Below are 25,244 nucleotides of genomic sequence, written 5' to 3' on the forward strand. Positions count from 1 at the left end.
AAGAAATAAAAAACCCTGATAAAAATACCACCTACCCTTTAACTCACGGTGTCCTCATTTTAAAAGGTAAAAACATTAGACACCGCTCTGAGATCAGCTTAAAAATCATTGAAACTCAGTTCAACTGTGAACCTTTTGTTTTATGTTTAACGTCATCTCGGTGTCAGTGGGTGTCTCCCAAATCCTCACATCCCTGCGCGCACTGCGCATGCTCGCCGCATCTTCTCCATCCACACGTCGAGGGACTTGAAAAGCTCGGATAAAGATGCTCAGCGTCTCGGGTCGCTGCAGCCTTGTCACCGGGTGAAAACAGTTAATCTAACAGCAGCTACGCAGAGGAACTAGAGTAGAGAAAAAAGAAACCAGGTACTTGTCTACCCACCCCAATTCTGCCACTCCACACCAACATGGAACTGAAGAAATCTATTTCGGACACCGAGCGCGCGTTGAGGAGCTACGGTGCCGTGTCGGAAACGGCGTGGACAACGGACAAAGGTGAGCGTCCATGCAACACAACATTCTGCTGCTGCTGTTGTTCCTGCAGCTGCACGGTGTCCACAAACAGCCCCCCGTCAGCTCTTTTTGTTTGGTTCACTCTTGCTTCAACCCAGTGAGCAGTTTGCATGGAAACGGTTAACGTGTGACTCACAGAGGGTTTGGGATGTAACCCTATAATGTGGCGCTGCCTTGTGCTCATGGGCCCATTAATTCCTATACATTCACTCTATAGGCAGTGCACTGCTTTTGCATGGATTTGTTTGATGCAAGAAATCCCTCGAATACAGGAACACACAAAGCTATTTAACTTGTTTGCTCTTACTTCAGTGCAGCAGAGCATGAGCAGATTTGGGTTGACACTCTGAATAATAATAACATAAACAGACTATAAAAATAATAAACTTGAAATGTAATGCAACTTTTATGAAGCTTTATAACCAACACAACGTACATAGACTTTATTTGTAATGCTGGAGGACAACACAACATCAGCTTAGTAGGACATTTTCTGTCTTACTCTTTCAAATCACAATGAGAATATGACCATGCTGTATTTATCATTTATTTTTTAGTCTCACTTCATTATAATTATTTAATTAGACAAACTACAGAATTTCTACAGCTAGAAATGAAGGTGTGACATTTACAACATCTGTACAATCAGATCTTGCAGCTTTTGTCCACAAGAAATGCAGCTCAAAGTACAAAATTGCATGCCTCAAGTGCTTCATACAAAATAGACATAGAATGAGCTAAAAAGCAAGGTTCAAATACCACTATGAATGTAACTTATATAAAATCAAAATAAATTAGACTACATAAAATGCATAACATAAGATAGAGGACACTGAATAAAATCAAATATAGTTCAGCTATAGAATATGTAAATCTGAAGTCAAGGGGTAAAATATTAAGAAGGTTCATTTTAATGGGATATTGGTGACACACCAAGGCTAACAGTTATTATTTTGATCAACCCCTTGGTCATCAAGTCTGTACATTGTTATAAAATGTCCTGAGGCCTCAGTGATATAATTGACTAATCTATTAAAAAACACAAACTTCAGTCTAAAAGTCATCACACACATAAACAAACATCCTTTCTAACCGTTCATAAAAGAATCATTCCTGCAGACAATGTTTGTTGTTTCTATTTATAGATGTATATTTCAGTGCTAATGACAGGTCTGAAGAGAGTAAAGGGTGAAGAATGACGTCTGTCAAAAGTGACGACATCTGCTCAAACGCATCCCAGTTGGTTACACTGTGGATGTGATATCACAGTGGGGGGAGCTGGGGAATGGGGCAGGGGGGGTGAAGAAGAAGAAACTTCCAGAAAAAAAAGTCAGAGAAAAAAAACAGAAAAAAAACCCAGTGGATATTTTTAGAATCAGATCCAGTCATTGCTCCCCCTCTGTATACAACACACAAAACAGACACACACAGAGGCACAGAGGTAAAACAAAGTGAACCCCTGCAGACTCATCTCCTCCTGTGTTTCCAACACAAGCTCAAATACTGCCTGTGTTTGCCTTGCAGTTTCTATTTTGTGCTCACCATCTGTGTTTTTCCCCTATGGATGGTGGTGAGGAGGGGGGGTTTCCAGCAGCAGCAACAGCAGTGTGTGAATACAATGTGACTGCAGGATGTGCCAGGGCTGTCTGCGCTGGATGTCATACAGATGCTGACATTTCCTGGTTGTCAAGCCTCTGCAGGGCTTGATCGAAGGTAGACTGATCATGCAGTTTGTGTTAGTCAAACATTTTAATTATAAGCATGATGAGGTGACTGGTTTACATCTGCTGCGGCCGGTGATGAGCTTCGTTACTTACTTGTTATTGGCTGAGTCAACATCAACGGACCACCAGTGAACGAGCAGCTTTTAATTAGGAACAACCTTAAACAATTCACTCCTTGTAATATTCCTGATGCAGAGTGTGAGAGTGTCTACTTGCGCAGATAAGAGAGGGGGACTGTTAGGACGTTATTGAGCTGGCACTTTGCCACTTTTAATGGTCCAGTTGGGACTTAATGCAGCTCGGGCTTATTGATGGTGAGCACATGGCGGTGAGCAAGAGAGGGGAGTGTGGATGAGACAAAAACAAGACATGAAGGAAGGGAAAGAAAGGAACACATATCAGACTTACGATTAGGGCTGTGCAGTAAAACAATAACTAGAAATTTCACACAAAAAAAAAAAACACAGCAGAATCAGAATCAGAATATCTTTATTGTCATTGTACCAAGTGCAATGAAATTGCTTCAGCTGTTCTTCTGGACATCCTGTTGCTATACACACCTGAAATTCCATACTAGCATGCTAATTAGCACCCTAAAACAGTACATGAGAACTGTGGTAGTGGTACAATAGTGTGTGAACTGCATACTATTTCTGGGTGTATATTACAATATGCAAGCTCTGGATGCCTTGCAAGCATAAATATCCCACAATGCAATGCAATTGTGGCGACAACAGATAATGGCAGGTGTAGCCCAGAAGCCAGTAGTCTGTAGTATTACACACATGTCTGTATAGTCTGTAGTATTTAACAGATGTGGGCAGTCTGTACTGTTACACACATGCCAATACAGGTGAGGTTAGCTGGTTACCGAGGTTACGTGCATCCAGCTGGCAAGAATGCTTTCAGGACATAACACGTATTCAACACCCTGAGCAATGCATCCAGAAAGATGTACTCTATTGTTTTTTTTGTTTGTTTGTTTGTTTTTTATGCAAAAGTATGCTAATTGTTGAATGTAAATATTTTGTGTATGTAGTATGTAACATGTGGAGCCTTTTGGATTTATGATGGACCCAAAGTCACAGGTGGTTCTTCTTCATATCATTGAAATATTTACAGAGGAAGAGTAGACTTGGCTGAATGTGTTTCATGGCAATTTATTGTAAATTGTGGAAAACCAAAGTAGTTACTCATAGATTTGAACAGAAATGCCTCTTCAGATTTATTATGGGGTTTAAAGGGGCAGTTGGATGTAACTCCTGTCACTTTGATACATGTAGTTCAGCCTCTGTAAGTCACTGCGCTTATGGAGTCACATTGTATGACAGAGGACAAATGCTACTGCGACTGCAGCAAATATGGTTGTAAACGCTCTCTGAGTAATAACAGTTTTAATAGAACGTTTTTGAGTATTTCCAGTGGTCTCATTGTTTCTGTGATGACTTCATCCACTGAATATTCTTTTCAAAATCAAGAAAAAACATCCAACTTTAACTACAATTTCTTAAATACAGTACAAGACATCGAGATGCCAACTGAGATCAAAAGTCTGAAGTTTCCGCCATGCTTCTACATTAACCCTTTAAAGGAAACTCATTGAAATACTCTGAAATTCAAAATTTCAACCTTTGTGTGTTATTGGACATCATCATCCACCTCCTCTTCCCATTAAACACCCACTTGCTAAAAAGTAAACACATGCAATAAAACAACTATTATAAGGTCATAAACCAACAAAAATCACTCATATTCACTATTTACAGTTTCAAAATTTCTATAAAATCTCTCTGAATCACTGTATAGTGTTGTAAATCCAACATGCTTCTTGACATCACGGAGGCCCCATATTTAATGTTTGTAGAAATTACCAAAAATAGTCACTTGCCCGATAAAGGGTTAAAGCATGACAGGTTAACACAGCTCTGAAGAAAATGTGGGTTTTGTTTTTTTCAGCAAATGGAGATTTTTAATTTTTATTTTTTGCACTGTATTTAGGATTTTAATATGTTATACTGACATATTTCAGGTTTCTTTTTGGGTTTATGTTGTTTACATTCTCAGCTTAAACACTCACAAAATGTTCCAATGTTTGTCTTGATTTTACTCATTTGAACAAACATGTTATCTTATACAGTAATTTTTAATACTAATAATTTTTAATTTTTAATACTAATAATAATAATGCTTGCCATGTTTGGACCACTGAGAAGAACCACACCACCTTAAGAAGTTTTTTTGCTTCATTTAGTGAATTAGTAACAAACACAATGAACAAAATAAGCTCTAAATCACATAATTATTTGTGTTTTAATGTCCACTGGTGTGTTTTTTTGTCCTGTTATTATTTTTTTGTATCTTTGTTACTGTCATTTTTGTCATTTACTTTCTTTTTTTCTCTGTCATTTCCATCTTACTTTAGATGCTACTTTGTCTTGTGTCTTTTTTTACCCTGTAATCATCTTGTTGTGTCGAGTTGTGTCTACTTATCATTGTTTTCATTCTATCACATCTCCTACAAATAACTGTCAGGTTTTTTCAACATTAACGCAAGGCCAGAAACCAGGCTTTAACCTTGAGAGAAGTAATGATTTTATATTTATCAAAATAATTACCCAATCCACTGAGAAGAACATTTTTCTCATGGTAATTCCTATTTTCAGCTTTAGTTGAGCTCATTGTGCCTTGTGCCATCGGGTAAATTACAACTCCGATTTGGCAAAGTGCCTATTGTCAGCAGACAAGTTTGGGTGATGATTCAATATCAGCGAGGCGTAAACAAACGGGCCCCTCCTGTGCCGGCTTCTGTCTGCTGTGGTGAGTCAGCTCTGTCTGTCCTCAGCATGCGTCCACGTAAAGGACCGCAAACACACACTGCAGCTCGTGTTGCTGCAGGACGACGAAGAGCTGATTCAGTCCTCTGATGTTACAAGACAACGCTGCAGATAAACGCTTCACCTGTCAAAATCTGATGGCTCGGGATTTAACAAATATGCAAATATTTCAGGTATAGAGTCACTGTCACTGCTTCTGTGAGCTTCTAAGAGAGAGCAGACATTTCTCGCATTTACATCTCATAGAACTGTACTGATAATAGATACCACTATCAGCTGAGTATGTGTTTTCTTTTCTTGTCTCAGTGATATATATGTGTGGACTGTAAATTATTCATGCTCTTGCAAAGTGGAAGATTGACATTTGACACTTGGGTTCCATATGTAACCTGTTGTAATCACTGTAACCTTCTTTTAGGATGACTCATGTTAATCTTCATGTCTTATTGATTATTTCCAATAAAGATCAACAAAAACATTTGCAGAAAGAATAAGCTTGAGAATAAATACTAGATTCACTAAAGAAAAGCAAGTCATTCTTTTAATGAGCTTACACATGTTGGCTTCAGCATTCACAGCATTTTCAGAGCACTGTTTGGTCAGTATAGTGCTACAGTGTTTAGTGGCTGTGGTGTCCCTGTATGTGATTGGCTGATGAGGGGTGTGAGGTTTGCATTCCACCTCAGGAAGAAGCCACATCTGGTAATTAATCCACACCAGCGTCCAAATCTTTTCAGTCATGCACTTGAACATCTTGTCCCTTTAAAAATGCCTATTAATTGTATTGTTATTCTGCTTTCCTGCCTGACACATACACATACTTATTGACTGTGAGCAATTAAGCAAATAACCACATGGCATAACGAAGCCCTGCCGTGTCTCTAAACTTCACATCACCTCTCTCTGCTACACATGCTGCTTTCTTTCCAAATATCACATTGCTGGCTGCTGTGAAATGACGTGTCGCAGTGAGACAAGGTGACAAATGTGTTTGCCAAGATGCTGACGTGATGAGAAAGTTTTTTAAACAGTGAGAGAATTAATGAGAATACTGGAAATCGTGTCTTGAAGCTGCTCTTAGATGCATTTTTTTCCCCCAATGAGATCAAAAAAGGAAACAAATTCGTAATTAAAACTCTTGAGAGGAGATACCAGCACTGTGCCACAGTGATTTGGCAGCATGTGCATGAGTTTTTCTCTGTAATTTTATACCAGCAAATGAGCCCCAAACTCCTCATGGCTGTCCAAGATGAAGCATAGCTGTTTTGAGAGACAAGTGGAAGGCACAGTTGTCCTTGTGGGAATAAAAAAGAATTTCACAAGGATGTTACATGTTCATTTCTGCAGCTCTCCCTGTCTTTTTTACCTCCGCCAGGGGGAATTGTGATCACTTTGCTTTGTGTGTTTGCGTGTTTGTTTGTTAGCAAGATAACTGAAAAAGTTATGGATGGATTTTCATGAAATTTTCAGGAAATATTGATACTGGCACAAGGAACGAATGATTAAATTTTGGTGGTGATTGGGGGGGCGGGGCAGATCTGTCTTGGTCTGTGCTCTCCGAGTGCTTTTCTTGTTCATTCCTTTGTTTGTTCGTTAATTTGATTTCTTATTGTCTCTTTCCTCAGGTCACTCAGATGTGTCCATGGCAGAGAGCACCATGTCTCCAGAGGAGATTGAGGTGGAGATGGCTCGTATCCAGCGCCTGCGGGAGGTGTTAGTGCGCCGGGAGTCAGAGCTGCGCTTCATGTGAGATTCTTATTGCACTAAAAATTATATAGTATTTCAGCATGTTACATATTTAGGTCTGTAACCTGACTCCATATAATATTTTCTAATATATTGAATGAATAAACTGGTCTTGCTAAAACCATCTTAATACTAATACTAATACCTCGGATTCAATAGTGGTTGATAAATAATACTTGTTTCATTCCCAATTTTCCATCTTAACTAAAAGAAAATGACAGTGCGCATTGTGGTATAATTATTATGCTTTGTTTTTAGCTCCTCTCAAAGCAGTTTTACAATATACGACATGAAATATGCACCAACTTGACCCTGTCTGTTAAAGGTGCTCTCACATGCTGCATGGACTGACGATGATGATATTAGAGATTTGATCCTTAACTATTGAAATTTAGTATTAAACCAAGGGAATGATACCAGGTTTTTTTCCATACTCAACAGAATCTAAGCTTAAATGTATTTAAAGTAATAATCATAATAATAATAATAATAATAATAATAATAATAATAATAATAATAATAATAGACTGGATTTATATAGCGCCTTTCTAGACACCCAAAGTGCTAGTTGGTATCCTACAAACATGCACTCACTGATATCAAGCTTCAAGGTGACTTTATTGGTACCTGTAGGTAGACTTGTTCTGTAGACTACAGAGGGCACCTCAAATGTTATACACAAAACAGAGGACAGAGTAAAAACAGCACAGACCATAGAGATTGACAGGTACTCCCAGTGGCTCCCTGATCATGGTTAAACCAGACTAAAATACATAAAAGTCATTAGATATCACTAAAATGCCAATATAAAAAAACCTGTTAAGAGCATGATAAAAACCTAAAAAACACGATATGATACAAGGGACAATAAATAATAAATAAGTTAAGATGACGTTTAAATAAGACATATAAATGATATTTCCATTTTTACATATCGTTAGCTTCACAGTATAATTGTCATAAAAGTCATATTTTTGGCCAAATTGTGATATCTGCATAACTTTACTGTCCTAATACTGCTGATTCCTTTTTCATCATTAGCTATGACTGGAAAAAAATATGATTTAGGCAATTATACTATGAGGCTAAAGATAATGTTTTACAACCTGGTGTCAGTTAAAACAGGACTATAATGCAAACACTTTATAGTCTGTACATATGCATTGAACATAAGAGAATGAATATGAAAAACCTATTAATCATCATTGTTGTAATACAGTTAAAATTTGTCATGTTTTGACATTTGAACATTGGCTAACACTGGTTTCCTGTATAAAATTAATCACCATCTCTGAAACAGTTTGGAACAACATGCTCAAGGTCAAAAAGACCCCACGCCTGAGGGGATTGCTATGCTAAATTAGTCAACAACATTTAGGCAGCATTGCTTTTTCAGTTAGAAGTCCTGCATGTAAGGTTTAGGAGGATGTTACTAAGGAAGAAGAGTTCATTTTTTGGACTGTATCCATGATATTTAGTCAAATTTTTTTCATTTCCATTACTTTTCATTTCCTCAGAATGAATCGTTTGTGTCCAACATGTTGCAGTACATCTGAATCATTTGTGAATCTGTTCATTACTATTAAAGCGACAGGAGCTGAAATGAGGTGAAAGAGGTGTAAGAATTTGAAAATGCTCCCCTCTCTCTACAGCTCTCTTCACCATCCAAATCAAAGAATATAAATATGTAGATGAACTTGGCAGTGTTTCTCACTGCTGCAGAAAAGAGAAATCACTTTTCCAAACTTCTTTGACAAGCCACAATGTAGATCAGTAGAATCATGTATCTGATCAGTGATTGTCAAACATCATCTAATTACACTGAACAAAAATATAAACGCACCACTTTTGTTTTTGCTCCCATTTTTCATGAGCTGAACTCAAAGATCTAAAACTTTTTCTACGAACACAAAAGGCCAATTTCTCTCAAATATCGTTCATAAATTTGTCTAAATCTGTGTTAGTGAGCACTTCTCCTTTGTCCTTTGCTGAGATAATCCATCCACCTCACAGGTGTGGCATATCAAGATGCTGATTAGACAGCAGGATTATTGCACAGGTGTGACTTAGGCTGGCCACAATAAAAGGCCACTCTAAAATGTGCAGTTTTACTGTATTGGGTGGTCCAGGGGGGTCAGAAAACCAGTCAGTATTTGGTGTGACCACCATTTTCCTCGCACAGTCTTCTTCATGAATTCTCTGAAACAGCTTTGGAGATGGCTTATGGTAGAGAAATGAACATTCAATTCACAGGCAAAAGCTCTGGTGGACATTCCTGAAGTCAACATGCCAATTGCATATTCCCTCAAAACTTGTGACATCTGTGGTATTGTGCTGTGTGATAAAACTGCACATTTTGGAGTGACCTTTTATTGTGGCCAGCCCAAGGCACACCTGTGCAAAAATCATGCTGTCTAATCAGCATCTTGATATGCCACACCTGTGAGGTGGATGGATTATCTCAGCAAAGAAGAAGTGTTCGCTAACACAAGTTTAGACAGATTTGTGAACAATATTTGAGAGAAATAAACCTTGTGTGTACACAGAAAAAGTTTTAGATCTTTGAGTTCAGCTCATGAAAAATGGGAGCAAAAACAAAAGTGGTGCATTTATATTTTTGTTCAGTGTACATTTCAAAACATTTAAAAATCTAAAGAAAAAAAAAATCTCTAGCTACAACTTTTAAGTCCTTCGGGGTTGGTAGAATTCTTATTTCCTCTCAGACCATGTAAATTATAATACACTCAAAGGTAATTATTGCATTTTTCTTCCAACAAAATGTAGATTTTACTGTCATAATTTATTTCCATTTTTACAGCAACAACTTCTTCATCATGAAAGTATTTACAAATAAACATGATTTACTTATAAAATATTATTTTAGCCAGAAATTCCACTTAACTGACATCAATAGCCTTGAAACAAGTTAATTCTTAATCTGTTGTCAATAAATGATTTAAAAGTATTTCGCTCAATATTAATTGAAAATGCTGCATTTATGAACCAAGTAGTAACTTAATCTCATTCTTCGGAGTATATATGATGCATTATGCTATATATATATCGTGCATTGTCTGTGCTAAATATTAAGTAAGGGTAAAAAAAAAAAAAGCTTGCTGTCAACACAATTCCCACTACTGTCATTATGTGGATAGTCTACTCGTCTGTCATGACACATTTGACACTCCGCAAAGTGTTGTTTCCTTGTAATGATGCACGTCAGCTCTGATTTTGCGAGAAGCCGTCCATATGTCCATTGATTATTCACAGGCCATGTACGTACATGCCAACAACAGCTGAATGAGTCACTGTGATGAAGTAATTTACTTTCACAATTAGCTTAAGTGATTATGGATTTATGTTTAGGGGTGATATACTATCTTTATTTCCTCACTTTGTTTCTTTTTTTTTGTGCTTAACTGACTGTAAAAGGGAAAATACAAGCCCTTGTTCTGTACAAGAACTGTAATAAATAATATTGTGGCTGTAACAACATTTTAAATGGGGCAGTGAATGTTGGGGGTCATTACCCTGCTAACATCTGCAGTATGATGCCTGAAGTGTCAAATGAAGCTGACGCACATTTTCGAGGGCTCAGTCAGTTAATAATGTTAGTTCACACGCCCGCTTGAAAGGCTTCATTAGGCCGTCATGCTGCTTATTGCTTGCGTCTCTGTTGTCAGGATCAGTGTGACTCAAAACAGCGCATAAATACTCACGTCCACTAGCAGATGGAGTGTCAAAGTGCAGAAGCTGCTGGAATCTGCAGATAGCATTATATAGAGCTGAACATGGGGCAGAACGAGGACAAAAAGAAACAGTAAGAAAGAGAGGAACCAGAGAAACCATGAAAGAGGGGTCAGGAAGGAGGGGAGAGGTGGAGAAAAAAAAAAAAACAGGGAGGGAGGTGTAAAACAGCAACAAGGATAAATGCAGAGGGAGGAGGAAGGAGGCTGTGGATGAGTCATCGGCCTGATCTATCACAAGGAGAATTAAATCTGTGGTAGCTGTCACTGCTCCACAGAGAGACAGAGAATGAAAGGGAAGGAGGGAGAGAGAGGAGGGTATTTAGGGATGAAGACGGGGTAACACGTTGAAGACCCCAAGGGTTAGCTGTCAGAGCTGCAGAAGGCTCAGAGAACACATTGATTTACAGTCCATGTTTTGCATCTGCATGTGCGTTGACATCACAGCCTCCAGACTCGACGCAAGAGACAGGATTCAACCTCTGTAGCATGTGACGCTGTAATTATACAGTTATACAGACATGAACGCAGAAATGAAGTATTGATTAATCACTAGTTTGAATGACAGAAAATTCACTGACGGTAATTGAGTGCTGTGTTTGGTGAATTTACTTCAAGCTCTGAAGGCGCGTGTGTCAAAATGACTTCAAAGTGTGAAGTTTGTCATGGTAATTTAATGGGTGAACCAAAATTCTGGTGTATAAATTTATGGGGATTTAGGAGGATGTAACTGAAGAATAGGGAAATAATATTCACAGTTCTGCTTTTGATGGTGTATCAACTACTACTTTTTTATTCTACTAAGCTTTATTCTTATATCACTTTGTTAAACTGTAAATTTTTGAATTGTATTTTCTTATCTTATTTTTTAGTTTTTGTAATTTTATATTCACTCTATTCTTATTTCTGTAGTACTGGTGTTTGTAAATATGCTGCACTGACTGGAGTTGCATTCCTAATTTCATTGTACAAACAATGACAATAAAGGCTATTCTATTCTATTCTATTCTATTCTATTCTATTCTATTCTATTCTATTCTATTCTATTCTATTCTATGTGACCGTGTCTCCTGCATCCTCTACCTCCATGTCTTCCTTCACCACATTTCACCACTTCATAACATCGCTACCGTCTTGTACACCTTTCCTTTAACTCTTGCAGATGCTCTTTTGTCACACATCCCTCCTGACACTTCTCAATAATGTATAATCACATTAAAATGAGAACTGTGTTTTCATCACCTTACTATAAGTCGTATGTGTTGACAGAAATAATGGGCTGCCTTTCATGGATTCCTCAGAGTTGACAGATTTCCTCCTCTCATTTTATCTGTTTTATATCACATAGGATCCAGTGTTAAGGTGCATCATACTAGGTTTGAGTGTCCACCACTGTTAATACTGTATCCCTTGAAATAAAAGCCAAACAGATTTGGACAAAACAAACACAATGACTAATGAAGACTTGCATATTTTTTGTGGCCACTGTAGGTGAGGGATTCTTTTAACTTATATAATTGCATCTTTAACCCTGTAAAGCCTGAACCATTAAATCATTGACAGAAAATTCCAGTTCTTAGAAACTGGAGCCTTTATTGGTCCTTCTGAACAACCCCAATTCTTTTTTTTTTTTTTCAAATATCAATTTCCATGTATGAGTTTCAATTTTGTATCATATTTCATACCTCATGTCTCAATGGTCAAATATTATTATTTTTGAACAAACAAAAACATAATATAACACAAACATGTCTAACAATTTGGTAATTCCTTTTCTAAATTGGCAAAATTCTGCCTCCTTCCTCAGTGACAATCTTATAGTGTCACTGGAAAGGCCTCTGGTGAATGAATTCCTTCCCCCTGGTGGTTTATCCGTCTATTATTTGTATCTAATTGTATGCATCAGGTTTGTCAAGAAAAAAAATCACACTGATCATATAGAGGGCTTCAAAACTCACGTATCAAATATGATACATTTGGCGTTAAAAGGTTAAAGATAACTGCATCAGTGTTTAAATATTTTTATTTCATTTTGTGTCACCAACCCTCATGGGTTTACAAGACCCCGGCAACACAGCAACCGTGATCAGAAAACTTAAAGAAAATTAGACTCTTATACATTTTTAAAGCCCTGTTTGTATAATTCAGACATGTGCCACTGTTTTCATACCTCATGGGTTTGATTGAACAAAATCCCCCCATGTCAATTTTAAGAGAGAAACTATTTGTGTAGTGAATTCTACATTTTTCCCCAACATTTAACTTTTCCAGAGTGATTTATCACCATGTATTATTATTATTATTATTATTATTATTATTATTATTATTATTAATAATAATAATAATAATAATAATAATAATAATAATAATAATAATAATAATAATAATAATAATAACAACAATTTAACCTAGAAGAAGATTAAAAGATTTTGACAATGTGATTTATTCTTCATAAATAAAGTGTAACTGGGACTGTGATGTGTAGAAATAGGAATAAAAAAAGAAATGCATCTGAAAACAAAATTATTCCAACTTTATAGGCAACAGTCTATATTGATATTCATGATGATTGAGAATAAAACAAGGTCTTTAAAACTCCCAAATGCTTTCTGCTATGATCTAGGGTTTCCTATGTGGTATAACTCTGTGTACAATCAGTCACAGAAATCAGAGCTGGATGCAGTTTAGTAATATTCCTTATTCCTTACTGTGATGGATGTCAGTGTTAATTCTGTTTTCATTCTTTTTCTTAGGATGGATGACATTCAGCTCTGCAAAGACATCATGAGTTTAAAGCAGGAGCTGAGACAGATTGTTGCAGTACCAGGTATAGACACACACAGACACGCACATGTACACATTTTCTGTCTCAAGAAAAGCAGCTGTAAGCCCTTCAGGAAATGTACCACTCAGAATTGATCCTCTGTGTACGTCTACGCTTTAGTCCAAAAATAGTAAAGAGTTTGTTGGCTCGTGTATATGCAGCTCGCTAAAGTCCTACAATGTCAGCAGGTGTCGTGGAGATTTATAGAAAGTGTTGTTGCTCTAAATTACGCTGGATTGATTTGGAGTCTCTGGGACGTGATAAGTTATGAGGGAGAGGTGTCCACATATAATCAATCTTTCACAAACACATCACTGTGAAACTGAGGAAAGGTATTTATGGAAAGTATTTTCATAATATGTAAGAGTCAAGTGGTCTTTGTGCAATGAAATGGTGACTGTCCGTGTTTTAAAAATAATATTTATTATATATCATGAGTTCTTGAGTAACAGACATTCAACATACAGAAGAAACAATTGGCTTTTCTACTGTTTTCTGCAGAACTGACACTGGTTATAATACAGCGACCATACAGCTGAAGTGGTTCACAGATGCCAGATACATTACACATAGTAACGCACAACAGTCCATGAGACGCTGCATACAGACAACCTAGCAACAGCAGAAAACACGCCTCCTCGCTGAGCATATACATCATGTGTCAGTATGTGTGTGAGCAGGAGGAGCTGTGTGTTATGTTCAAGGACACGTGGGTACTGTTTTTGGAACCAGCGGCATTTCAATCATGCCGTGTGTGAGCTCCTTGTAACTGCTTATAACAGAAACCCAGATGATATATCAGAAGTGTCATTTATTATAGTTGTGAAATAGAAGCTCATCAGAAATGTCTCCTCAGTTCAATTCCAATATGTGACAGATCAACATCACTTTTGCCCCTAAATTCCTTTAACCTCTTGACAATTCACTGTCATTCTAAATGCAGATTGAATATGGCGGTGCCTTGCATGGCAAGGCTGCTCAGGCTCCCAACAACTGCAATTAAGACTCATCACAAGCATATTTTTTTCAGTTTTTGTAATATACTCATGTTAGTTATAGCATGTATAAAAAAACTTACCAACATAAACCTGCAAAAGAGAGAGCCTTATTAAAATGTAAACCATATCGCCATTGCCAAAGCTTGTGTGAAACAAAATAATTATAATAGTGTAATAATGGTAAATAATGATAGTTAATAATAACACCAGAACAAGTGGTGCCAGGCACAACAAACCCCACCCATCACAGATATTGTAGCTTATTTTGGCATCACTCCAGCTGATGTCATCATGTCTATGCATGTACTAATGTCAGCAAATCAATTCCCTCTATATATGTGCCAAGTTTGAAGTAAATTGAAACACAATTGATGTTTTTATAGATGTGTAAAATTTCGCCCATTATAAGTAAATGGGAGAAATTTTTTTTTTTTTAAATTCCCAAAAAGATTTCACTTTGACCTACTTTTCCCAAAATGTAATGACATCTATTCTGAGTTATGGGTAATCTATAAACTCAGTTTGGTATGAATTCAACCAATGGTTTTGCTGCTACAGACATGTGAATTTTTGCCCATTATAAGTAAATGAGGAAGAAAAAAAAAAGATTACAAAAATTCATTAAAAAAAATTTAACTTTGGCCTACTTTTCCCAAAAGATAATCACATCTATTCTGGGTCACTGGCAATCAACAAAAAACAGTATCCCTTGCCTCCCCTTCAGGAGGCAGAGTAATAACAAAAAAACAAGGACAGAACGGCAAAAAACACAAAAGTACAATGCTGTGTCATTCATGTGTGTGTAACAGGTTTGTTTTGCATGTCATGGTCACTCACTGTTCCTAACCTGGAGGCAGGTGTGGGTGTATTGTGTAGTGTGCAGCTTTTTATGTTTTTTTTTTTTGTTTTTTTTTTTTTCAGTAAATGGGTCAGTTTGTCTGGTTTTTAAGCAGGTTGCATGTGGAGATACTTTTATTCATTTTTTCTGAAGAATTCATAATGACTTTGGGTATATTTGGGACATTCAGTCAGGAAGAGCAGCACTAGTGTCTGTACACCCTGTCTGTAAGTGAACAGTTTTGTTGTAGTCTGTTTCATCGAGGCAGCCAGGCCTGTATCGACCATGTTAACATGTTCACTTCAAAGTGTTTCTATTTATTAATGAGTTGCAAACATTTAAGACCAACCACATTCAAGTGGTGTCAGTACAAGTGCCATCACAGCAGTCTGCCTTTTAAGTGTTCTAATCCGTGTGTATTATCCTCTGAATTTTGTATTTTTCAGTGAAATCAGGTCTTTTCATATATTTAATTTACTGACTATGTAGACGTTCATAAAAGCTCTGAGTAAATTCAGTGGTTACTGTATCAAGTGTTGGCTGTTTAGGTCTTGGAGAGATAATACACAAGAGTAGAGCTCAATGTTTAACTCAGAATTATAAAGACTAAGTTAACAGAATAGGCCTACAGTACTGTTACCAAACTGCTCATGTAACTGAAATGTAGTTAAAAGTTGAGCTAGTGTGATAATTGAAGAACTATTCTTATTCTTATTCTTATTCTTATTCTTATTCTTATTCTTATTCTTATTCTTATTCTTATTCTTATTCTTATTCTTTATTTTAGATGCGCACATGCAACACCCTTGGCTTTTAACCCATCATTAGCTGAACATGCAGAATCACACCACACACTGCAGACTAGGTGCCTTGCTGAAAGGCACATGAGCCAACAATTTCTCCACTAGTTGAGGGAAATATAAATGGTTATTAAATGTTTTCAACCTGACTTATTGTCTTATTGTAAATCAATTCCATTGTACACTTACATATAAAGGTTGGGTGCAAAGTAATTTTGTTTTTTGTCATACATTTAAACTCTGTTAATGTTGATTTTTACAGACAAACAAAACTATGTAAAATAATAAATTGTATGTAAAATTACAATGTTTTGATTGGATCAGAGAAGACATGTGACCTTCCAAACAAAGATGATCAGTCATATTTTTTTTTGTAAATTTTATTGCGCAAAAGAAAATCCATACAATCCATCCAATCCGTTTTTTGGTGTGTTTTTTTGTTTACATTTTGTCTATGCTAATTTTTATATGGTTTTATTGATCACACAAGCAGCTCCACTAAAAATGACCCTCACTGGTTTTCCCATGAGCCACTGGGGTCTCACGTATGCAGTTGTTGGGGGGGTTCTGGCTGCCTATTGCTTCACTCCTACACAATGAGAGTCATGTGACACCCAGACCTCGCTGCCTTTCCAGCTCCTCTGACATTGAGATTTACGCCAGGCACCCCTGTGAATACATTGTCCTGCCCCTCGGGGAGACACACTCTGTTGTAGCTGCACTGCTCCACTTTTATTTCTGGATGGGAGAAAGAGCTGATGTTTGCAGTCATTTTTCCAGCTTCGGTCTAAATACAGCCAAAGCCAGACAAAAACCTCCTCTGGAGCTGTCTACACAGGTTTCCATGTGTGTCTGTTTCTGTGCTTTAGAGTGTGAAGGTTAAGGAAATAACTAAAGCGCATGATTCAAATGTAAATTCCTTTGCTAAATGAAACAAAAAACAGAGCTTTCCAACATTTGCATAATCAAATCAGTGCTTTATTTGCTATAAATTATACATGAGGGAAGAAGTAAGGGTCTGTGTATGAAGAGCCAGTCGACTTTGCTCTAAGGTCAGTTTGTTAAGGCCACCACAGTCTGTGTGCACTGTAAGCTCATGTTTTATGACACTGGAAAAGATTATAAAAATGTAAGTTTTTCTTGCTTGTCCCTTCAACCATCTGCTTATTTTATTTTATTTTATTTTATTTTATTTTATTTTATTTATGACCAGCATTGAGGAACAGTAACATGTTACATATATCAGTGTTCTGTCCTTTATAGGGCACTCATAGAAATACTCTGAAATTTAAATTTTCAACCTTAGTGTGTTATTGCAGAACACAAGACTTTCTTACTTTTGTGAAATTTTTCAAAATTTTTTATTGTCATGTAGAAAATCAAGGTCAATGAAGTTACAATATTTGGTTCCTTGCCCATAAGTGGCAAAAAACAAAACAAAACAAAACAAACAAACAAACAAAAAGCAACTATATATAACACAAGAAAAACACATGTAAGATGAAAGGAACATGTATTTTAGAACATTAGAACATAAGTGCTGATCCAGACCCCTGTCCACATCCACATGATCCCTTTGAACATCATTCCTTACATTAGTACCATTACTTCATGGTACCTAACAAAGCAGGTACGCTCACTGTTCATGCAGAGGCGGACCTTACAGACCCTGTAGACCACATTGGACCTGAGATTGTTGACTCACTGTCCTCACTGGAACTGGTGCTGTCACTGTCTTGTAAGGTGTATGGAAATAACCAAAAATAGTCACTTGCCCGATAAAGGGTTAAATTACAGAATAAATTAAATGGTATTTCGCTGAGTCAAAGTCATGGATCTGAAGGAGTTTTTGTGTCTGTTTTGTTGTAAAGAGTAAATAAATGTAGTAACTAATGATGAATTAATGAAAATGATTAAAAATACTGAGAATTAAAGAGAGAACGGGTTTTTTCTCAAAAGGAATGTTTGTCTCAGAGCTACAGATCTACTTCAAAACACTGTCTGTACATTACATTATATTCACTTTACAGGTTCTTTCTAGTAGGAGATTTATAAATTTATTGTATAATAGATTTATACACATATATACATATGTACACATATAAATGTACATAAACCAATATATGAAAACATCAGCTATCCAGCACTTTTGTCATTTATTTTCCAGTGTATCCTATTAAAGTATGTAAGATTTAGCACATTTAATCTCTGAGGTAGATAGTTTCTAAAAAAAAAAAAAAAAAAAAAAAAAAGTACACTAGTGTTATGATCAGAACCATAATAATCTTTATTGGCCAAGTCTGTGCACACAAACAAGGAATTTGACTCTAGTTTAACCTCTCCTATATCCTATTCTATGGCTCTCATGTGCTATTGAGTAAATGCAATCTAGAATTAAAGTAAAAAAAAAAAGAAAAAAACAAAACTGTGCAAAATAGTAAATAGTAATAGTAAAGAATAGTGCAGCATTGAAACAATAATGAACTTTATTTTATCATTTTTATATTATATTTTGATAGTTTTCCTTGGGGATCAACAGCTATGATTATTGCAATAATACATCATTACATCAATAATACATATTTTTTTGTCTTTTTTATGTTAACATTTTCAAATTTTAAAAAAATGTCTTGATGTTTTGAAGTTTTTCTTACTTTTTTGCTGTTTATGATGTTTACCTCTAGAACCGTTTCTCATATTCAGACCATAAATAAAAGTTTAAAACCATGAACAACGATTGGGTTTCTTCAATTTTTACTCTAAAAATCTGCCTTTAAACTGGAGAAAAATATGAATATGTGTTTTCATCATGATAGCATTTTGCTCAGTCCTACTTCTGACATTATTTTCTTTCATTTCTTTTTTTCTTTTCCCCCAGAGAAAGACAAAAACAAGAAGCACAGGCAGCGGGAAGAGGAACTGATCCTGAAGATCCATAAACTGGTCCAGAAGAGGGATTTCCTGGTCGATGACGCAGAGGTGGAGAGATTAAGGTAGAGAGCTTCAGCATTATCAGCCACGGTTAATATCTGAAGTCATGTGTGTGAAAGCCATGTGTGTTTATTATTTACGCAGACAGACAGACTGACAGACTGACAGTGGGCTCTTTGTGACTTTGATGCACATGAGATGGTTGAGAAACAACAGAGGAGCCTCATTAGAGTAAATGTGGAGGAAAATTTGAGCATGACTGAAGGTGTTGGACGAGGTCACTCGATCATCACAACCCTGTCTCCTGTGTGTGTCTGTGTGTGTCTGTTTGTGTGTGTGTGGGTGGGCGGCTGACTGATGGCCGTGGCTCTGCATTGTCGTTTTTTTTGCCCCTCTTCCTTCCCCTCTGCTCCCACAGAGATAACTTACTTGATATAGACATGACACTAAATGATGAGCAACCACAGACCGCTCGGAAATCTGTCTCTATGGTGGTTTCCAAGCAACTGCCCGACTTCAGTTAGAAAAGGAAACATCACATGTGTTGTTACAATTGCATTAAGATCAAAACCAGCTTGCACCTCATTCAATGGGATTATGTTTCTGTCACATAAATATACCTACTGCCTTTGTGAGAATGCTTGTAAAGTTTTAATGACATAATACATAGCAAATAGGTTTTTTTTTTAATATTCAGTCCACTCCAGGACTTTTGTAAATTGCCACTGATTTCAGAGGCTGAATCCATTTGTAAAACACATATTCAGTTTGAAGATCAAGATGTAAATCTACAATCAGAATAAGAAGAACTTGGCTTGGAATATAAGAAGCAAATTAATCCATACAGACCCAAACAACCACTGCCGACCAAAATCATCTAATGTTTAACTAGAAAAGCACTTGGACAGCGCAGACCTCTGCCAAGGACCGCCTCCGCCTTGGACATTCAGAGGCTCTGTAGTTACCGTGGAAACACCGTCATCTTCTATAACATTGTTTCACCAGTAAAACCCATGGAGTTGGATCAATGACAGTCATATGGACACACTGGGTTTATGTTCAGTTAATAAGAGATTTTATTGAAACACACTTTAATATGAACTTTTATGAACATCTACATGATCAGGGAATTCAATTTGGGAAAATATTAGATTTTTATTGAAGAAATGCAAAATACAGAAGATAAAATTATAATAAATGGTGATAAATTACTTAAGAAAGGTTAAATAGAGAGAAAAATTCATTTGGGAACTGCCGCAAAAGTCACATTGGGTCTTTATGGGTTAAAAAGAAAGCACTAATATTAAAATGTGCTATGATTTGTGTTCATACTTTCGAAAGTTAAATTCAACGTACAGTATTTCGTGTCACATCAATGACGATACACAGTCTGGTCAAAATGACATCACTTGCACTAATATTCTGTTGGATTGCCTTTAGCTTTGATTACAGCAGGGATTCACTGTCACTTTATGGACACGTAACATTGCTGAACCAACCCCAGGTTTTACCACTGGCCCCATAGGCTTGTACTCTAGATGCTAGGCATGATGGGTAATGGCTTTGTTGATCTCTCTTCTCCCTCTGCATCCATCACTCCAGAACAGGGTCCGTCTAGACCAGGGGTCTCAAACTCATTTTCTTTCAGGGGCCACATTCAGCCCAATTGGATCTCCAGTGGGCCGGACCAGTAAAGTAATAGCGTAACAACCTATAAATAATGACAACTCCAAATTTTTGTTTTAGTTCAAAAAACCCCATTAAATTATGAAAATACTTTTATAAACTATCCAAACAAAAAAGATGTGAATAACCTGAAAAAAACAAGAAATTTCTCGAGAAAAATAAGTGCAATTTTAACAATATTATGCCTCAACTTATCATTTCTACATGCGCATTATGGATCAGATCTACAAAGACACTAAACACTGAGTAACAGGCAGAAAATAGTTAAAATTATGCTCAATTTTCTTTAGACATTTCAGGTTGTTCATATTTGTTCAGGTTATTCACATTTTATTGTTACAGGACAGTTTGTAAATGTAAATATTTTCATAATTTAATGTTATTTTTTGCACTAAAACAAAGACATATTTTATGTTGTCATTATTTATAGGCATAATGTGATATTACATTTTCATATCAAAACCAACGAGTCATTATTTTTTGTAGTTTATCATGTCATTATTTTACTGGAGATCATATTGGTCTGTATGTGGAACCTGAAACGAAAAGGACTTCGACAGCCTTGACTGTGGAATTTTTGCACTTTACAAATTCATCCCACGGGCCGGGTTGGAACCTTTGGCGGGCCACATTTGGTCCCTGGGCCGCATGTTTGAGACCCCTGGTCTAGACTCATCAGACCACATGACCTTTTTCCATTCAAACACAGTTCGATCTTTATGCTCTCTATCAGACTGATGGATGTTTAAGAAATGAGAATCTACTCACTTCATCAGTTAAAGAACTTGTTGCAGATAAACATTTAATGAATGTAGTAATTATCCTGTGGAAGGATGGGAAATATTTGCTTAGTTAAATCCAATTTGGGCTGTGTATATCCAGTCTTCAGATTCAGGCCAAAGGTTTACCAGAGGCTGGTGCCCTAACCCTGTACGCTGTTAAATACATTTAGAATCTTTTAATTCTGTTCTGGACTGTAGAGGCTGAGATACCCATACCCCCACCCCCCACATCTTTTTTTGAGGAACAAAGATTTTCTCACATATTTATTGACAAACTAACACCAAAAGGGTAGCACTCATCATAGGTTTGGAAATATTCAGTGAAATCCACTGGTTGTACTCCAAAATCCTCTCCTGAAATGAACCGCTGACCGGTCACTGGTCAATACGTGCTCAGTTTCTTTGCTCTAGCATTATGTTTTTATTTAGTATAATTGCCTAAACCATATTTTCCCAATTATGTAAAATTCAGTTCAAATTTATTTGTATAACACATTTAAAAACAACTTCTGTTGACCAAAGTGCTTTCCAGAAATGCATCAATGAAAAACCAGTAATACACAACAGCATATCAAATAAGCAAAACATAACACACTAGTATACAAATCAATACAATAAGTGAAACCAAGGCCTCCTGCCTTATTAGTTTTTGAATGCCAGGGTGAAGAGGTGGGTTTTCAGTCTCGAATTAGGTCCTCTCAGTCTTTATGACAATTTAACAGACAGAGGGAGGCTATTCCGAAGTCTGGGCGCTGCCACCGAAAAGGCTCTGTCTCCTCTAGATTTAAGACTGGCCTTAGGCACAGCCAACAAGAGCTGGTCAGCTGATCTCAGGGAAAATGAAGCAGCAGCGTTAGGAGAGTAAAGTTGTTCAGATATCACAATGTGGCCAAAACTATGACTCAGACAATTATGGAGTGAGTCTAATGATATGCACTCCTATGAACTTTTCAGCCTATTCTGGCAGTACTCTACCATAGACTGTTTTGAATTCTCCCCATGATACCGTCATCCTGTCCTTAGTGTTACTTTATGTAGAAGTTGCTCTTTCCCCTTTAAAAATAATGTTTTTTCCCCAACCAAGTTATTAGTTATCTGTCAGAATGTAGTTTACTTTATACTATAAACCCTTTGATGCCAATGTGTGATCTGGGACATGGGTCCATCTTAATTGCCTTGACAATCTGTTATTACCCCGCCCCCCTAAAGGGGAGACAAGGGGTAATGTTTTTGGTTCAGTTTGTTTGTTTGTTAACACTCTAGCAGCAAAATTATTGGTTGAATTAATACCAAATTTGGTTTATAGATTACCAGTAACCCAGAATAGATGTGATTACATTTGGGAAAAGTAGGTCCAAGTTTCAATTTGTTATGAATTTTAACCCCCCCCCCCCATTTACTTATAATGGGCAAAATTCCACATCTGTAGCAGCAAAACTGTTGGTTGAATTCACACCAAATTGAGTTTATAGATTGCCAGTGACCCAGAATAGATGTGATTTCACTTTGGGAGAAGTAGGTCAAAGTTCAATTTTTTAATGAATTCCTAAAATCTTTTTTTTTCTCCCATTTACTTATAATGGGTGAAATTTGAAATGTCTATAAAAACATCAATTTTGTTTCAATTTACTTCAAACTTGGCACATATATAGAGGGAATTGACATGCTGACATCACCACATGCATAGACATGATGACATCAGCTGGATCGATGCCAAAATAAGCTACAATACATGCAACGGGCGGGGTTTGTTGTGCCTGGCACCACTCTTTTTTTTGTATATGTTTGTACTGTATGTTACAAAGAGGAAGGATACATTAGCTTTCAGTTGTCATTATTTTATGGACAAGTACATCATGTTTTGACAGAACTAATATTTTAATTTAGTATTATAGGAGAAACTCATCTGTGACTAACATAAATGAAGGCTCCATTTCACCTGCATCTGTTGGTTGACTTGTTTATCAGTTGGATTATACAAAACATGGAACACTTATTTTCATGACACTTGTAAGTGTAAAGGCACAAGCCCCTTAAGCCTCGGAGCTGACGCAAAAAACATATTAGAGGCTTCTTTTTTTTTTTTTTTTTTTTTTTTTTTTTTTTTACTTTTTTGCATTTGTAGATGATCTTTTGGATTCAGCTAATATGTAATTGCGGATATGTTGTAGGAGTGTGTGTTATTTATTCATTTCCATTATTAGGTGCTTTAGATGAGTGATTGAACTGCTGTCTCAGTCTCCTGCTGATTTCCGTAGGATCTTCAAGTGAATAAATGACTAATATGTGTCTTTATGGTTCTTCAGGGAACAAGAGGAGGACAAGGAGATGGCAGAGTTTCTCCGGCTGAAGCTGATGCCACTGGAGAAGAAACTTAAAGTTACACAAAGTGAGAACCCACAGCTTGAGTTAAATCATATATCATAGTAGTATACCAATCTAACTCTGCTGTTATATAATAATTCTGATTTTGTTTTTTTCCTACATTAAGATCCCCCAAAGCCCAAGAGACAAATCCCAGAACCGCCTCCAAACAAACCATCAATCACCAAGTCAGGCGTGGCCATCATTAAGGACTGCTGCGGAGCCACCCAATGTGTGGTCATGTAACTGACCACTTCATGACCCCACAGCACCAGAAACACATATACATCACATCACATGGCACGCCCACTAGTTTCTGTGATGCAGAGAACCCTGGGAAATTACAGTTCACCACCTTTTAGCATTCACCTACCACAAGCTTTGCTACAAAGTTTGGAGTATTTTGACCTCTGTAAGTGATGAACACTAGTCATGTATGTGTGGTTTCAGAGAGAAATAGGGAAATTGTAGATTTAAAAAAAAAAAAAAAAAAAAAAAAGGTCAGCCGGAGTTGATTAGAAGCAGACTTATTCATCCTTTCATGTAATGTTTCTTTGACAGGACAATAAAATAACTGCTACACTGTACATAACAGAGTATGTACAGAAATACAAGCACAATGTCCACAAAAACAATTAATACTAGGGTTCTCTGCTCTACAGGGAAAAAAAAACCCATTTAATTCTTCCATTTACCACCTAGTGAACCTCGCACCTAAGAGAGACAACACAAAACAATGATGTTCGCATCTGATGACTGACGTGAATGCTAAAAAAGTTATAGGTGGTAGCCTGTGGATGATTTGAGCGGTTATCGTCTATGTAGCGTCCAGTGAGTTCCCAAATGAACAGATCCACTTCAGTGCTGACCACACAAACACTCCACTGCCAGGGTTGGCAATTTCTCTGGACTTTTCAAATTTTTCGCTAAGACGACAAAATCCTCGTATTAACAGAATATCCTTCATAACTCAGTTTTCCATAGATATTTTCTCTACAGATTTAGTCACATTTTAGCTAACACGTAAAATATTTTCCTAAGATGGCCGCTGCGACTCACCCTGGACATTAAACGCCACCTCAGCCATCAACCCACAGACAAACCTGACTGTGGTCACGACATAATTCAGTGTTATTATGGATATCGCTGACAACTTGCATCCTATGAACTTAGTCTTGCGTTTTTAATCAAACACCAAGAAATGAATGCAACCCTTGTAAATGCCTACAGTGTACGTGTATGTTTGAGTGTATTTAGGACATTAGTGACTCCTGTCGAGCAAAGTGTTACTCTTTAGTGTCACTTTACCTTCTTTCTGATAACTTAGCTTTCTGTAGTAGTAGTAACTTTGAGGGTGTCGAATCTTGAACAATATGCAGAAAAATAAGCTGAAACTACCTGTACATATATGTTTAAATAAATAAAGAGCATCTTTCAGGAACAGTCTGGGTGATTGTG

At 36.8% G+C, this 25,244-nt stretch overlaps 1 protein-coding gene across 1 annotated transcript; it reads left to right on the forward strand.

The window, feature by feature from the left end:
• Positions 1-204: 204 nt before the first annotated feature.
• On the forward strand, positions 205-25,227 carry bmerb1 (bMERB domain containing 1). Its single transcript, XM_030134334.1, has 6 exons — positions 205-495; positions 6,697-6,817; positions 13,317-13,390; positions 18,902-19,016; positions 23,729-23,811; positions 23,914-25,227. The coding sequence occupies exons 1-6, from the start codon at positions 408-410 to the stop codon at positions 24,030-24,032; spliced, it is 600 nt and encodes a 199-aa protein (XP_029990194.1). The 5' UTR covers positions 205-407; the 3' UTR covers positions 24,033-25,227.
• Positions 25,228-25,244: the final 17 nt, after the last annotated feature.

This window comes from Sphaeramia orbicularis, chromosome 1 (assembly GCF_902148855.1).
Source record: "Sphaeramia orbicularis chromosome 1, fSphaOr1.1, whole genome shotgun sequence".
Lineage (NCBI taxonomy): Eukaryota > Metazoa > Chordata > Actinopteri > Kurtiformes > Apogonidae > Sphaeramia > Sphaeramia orbicularis.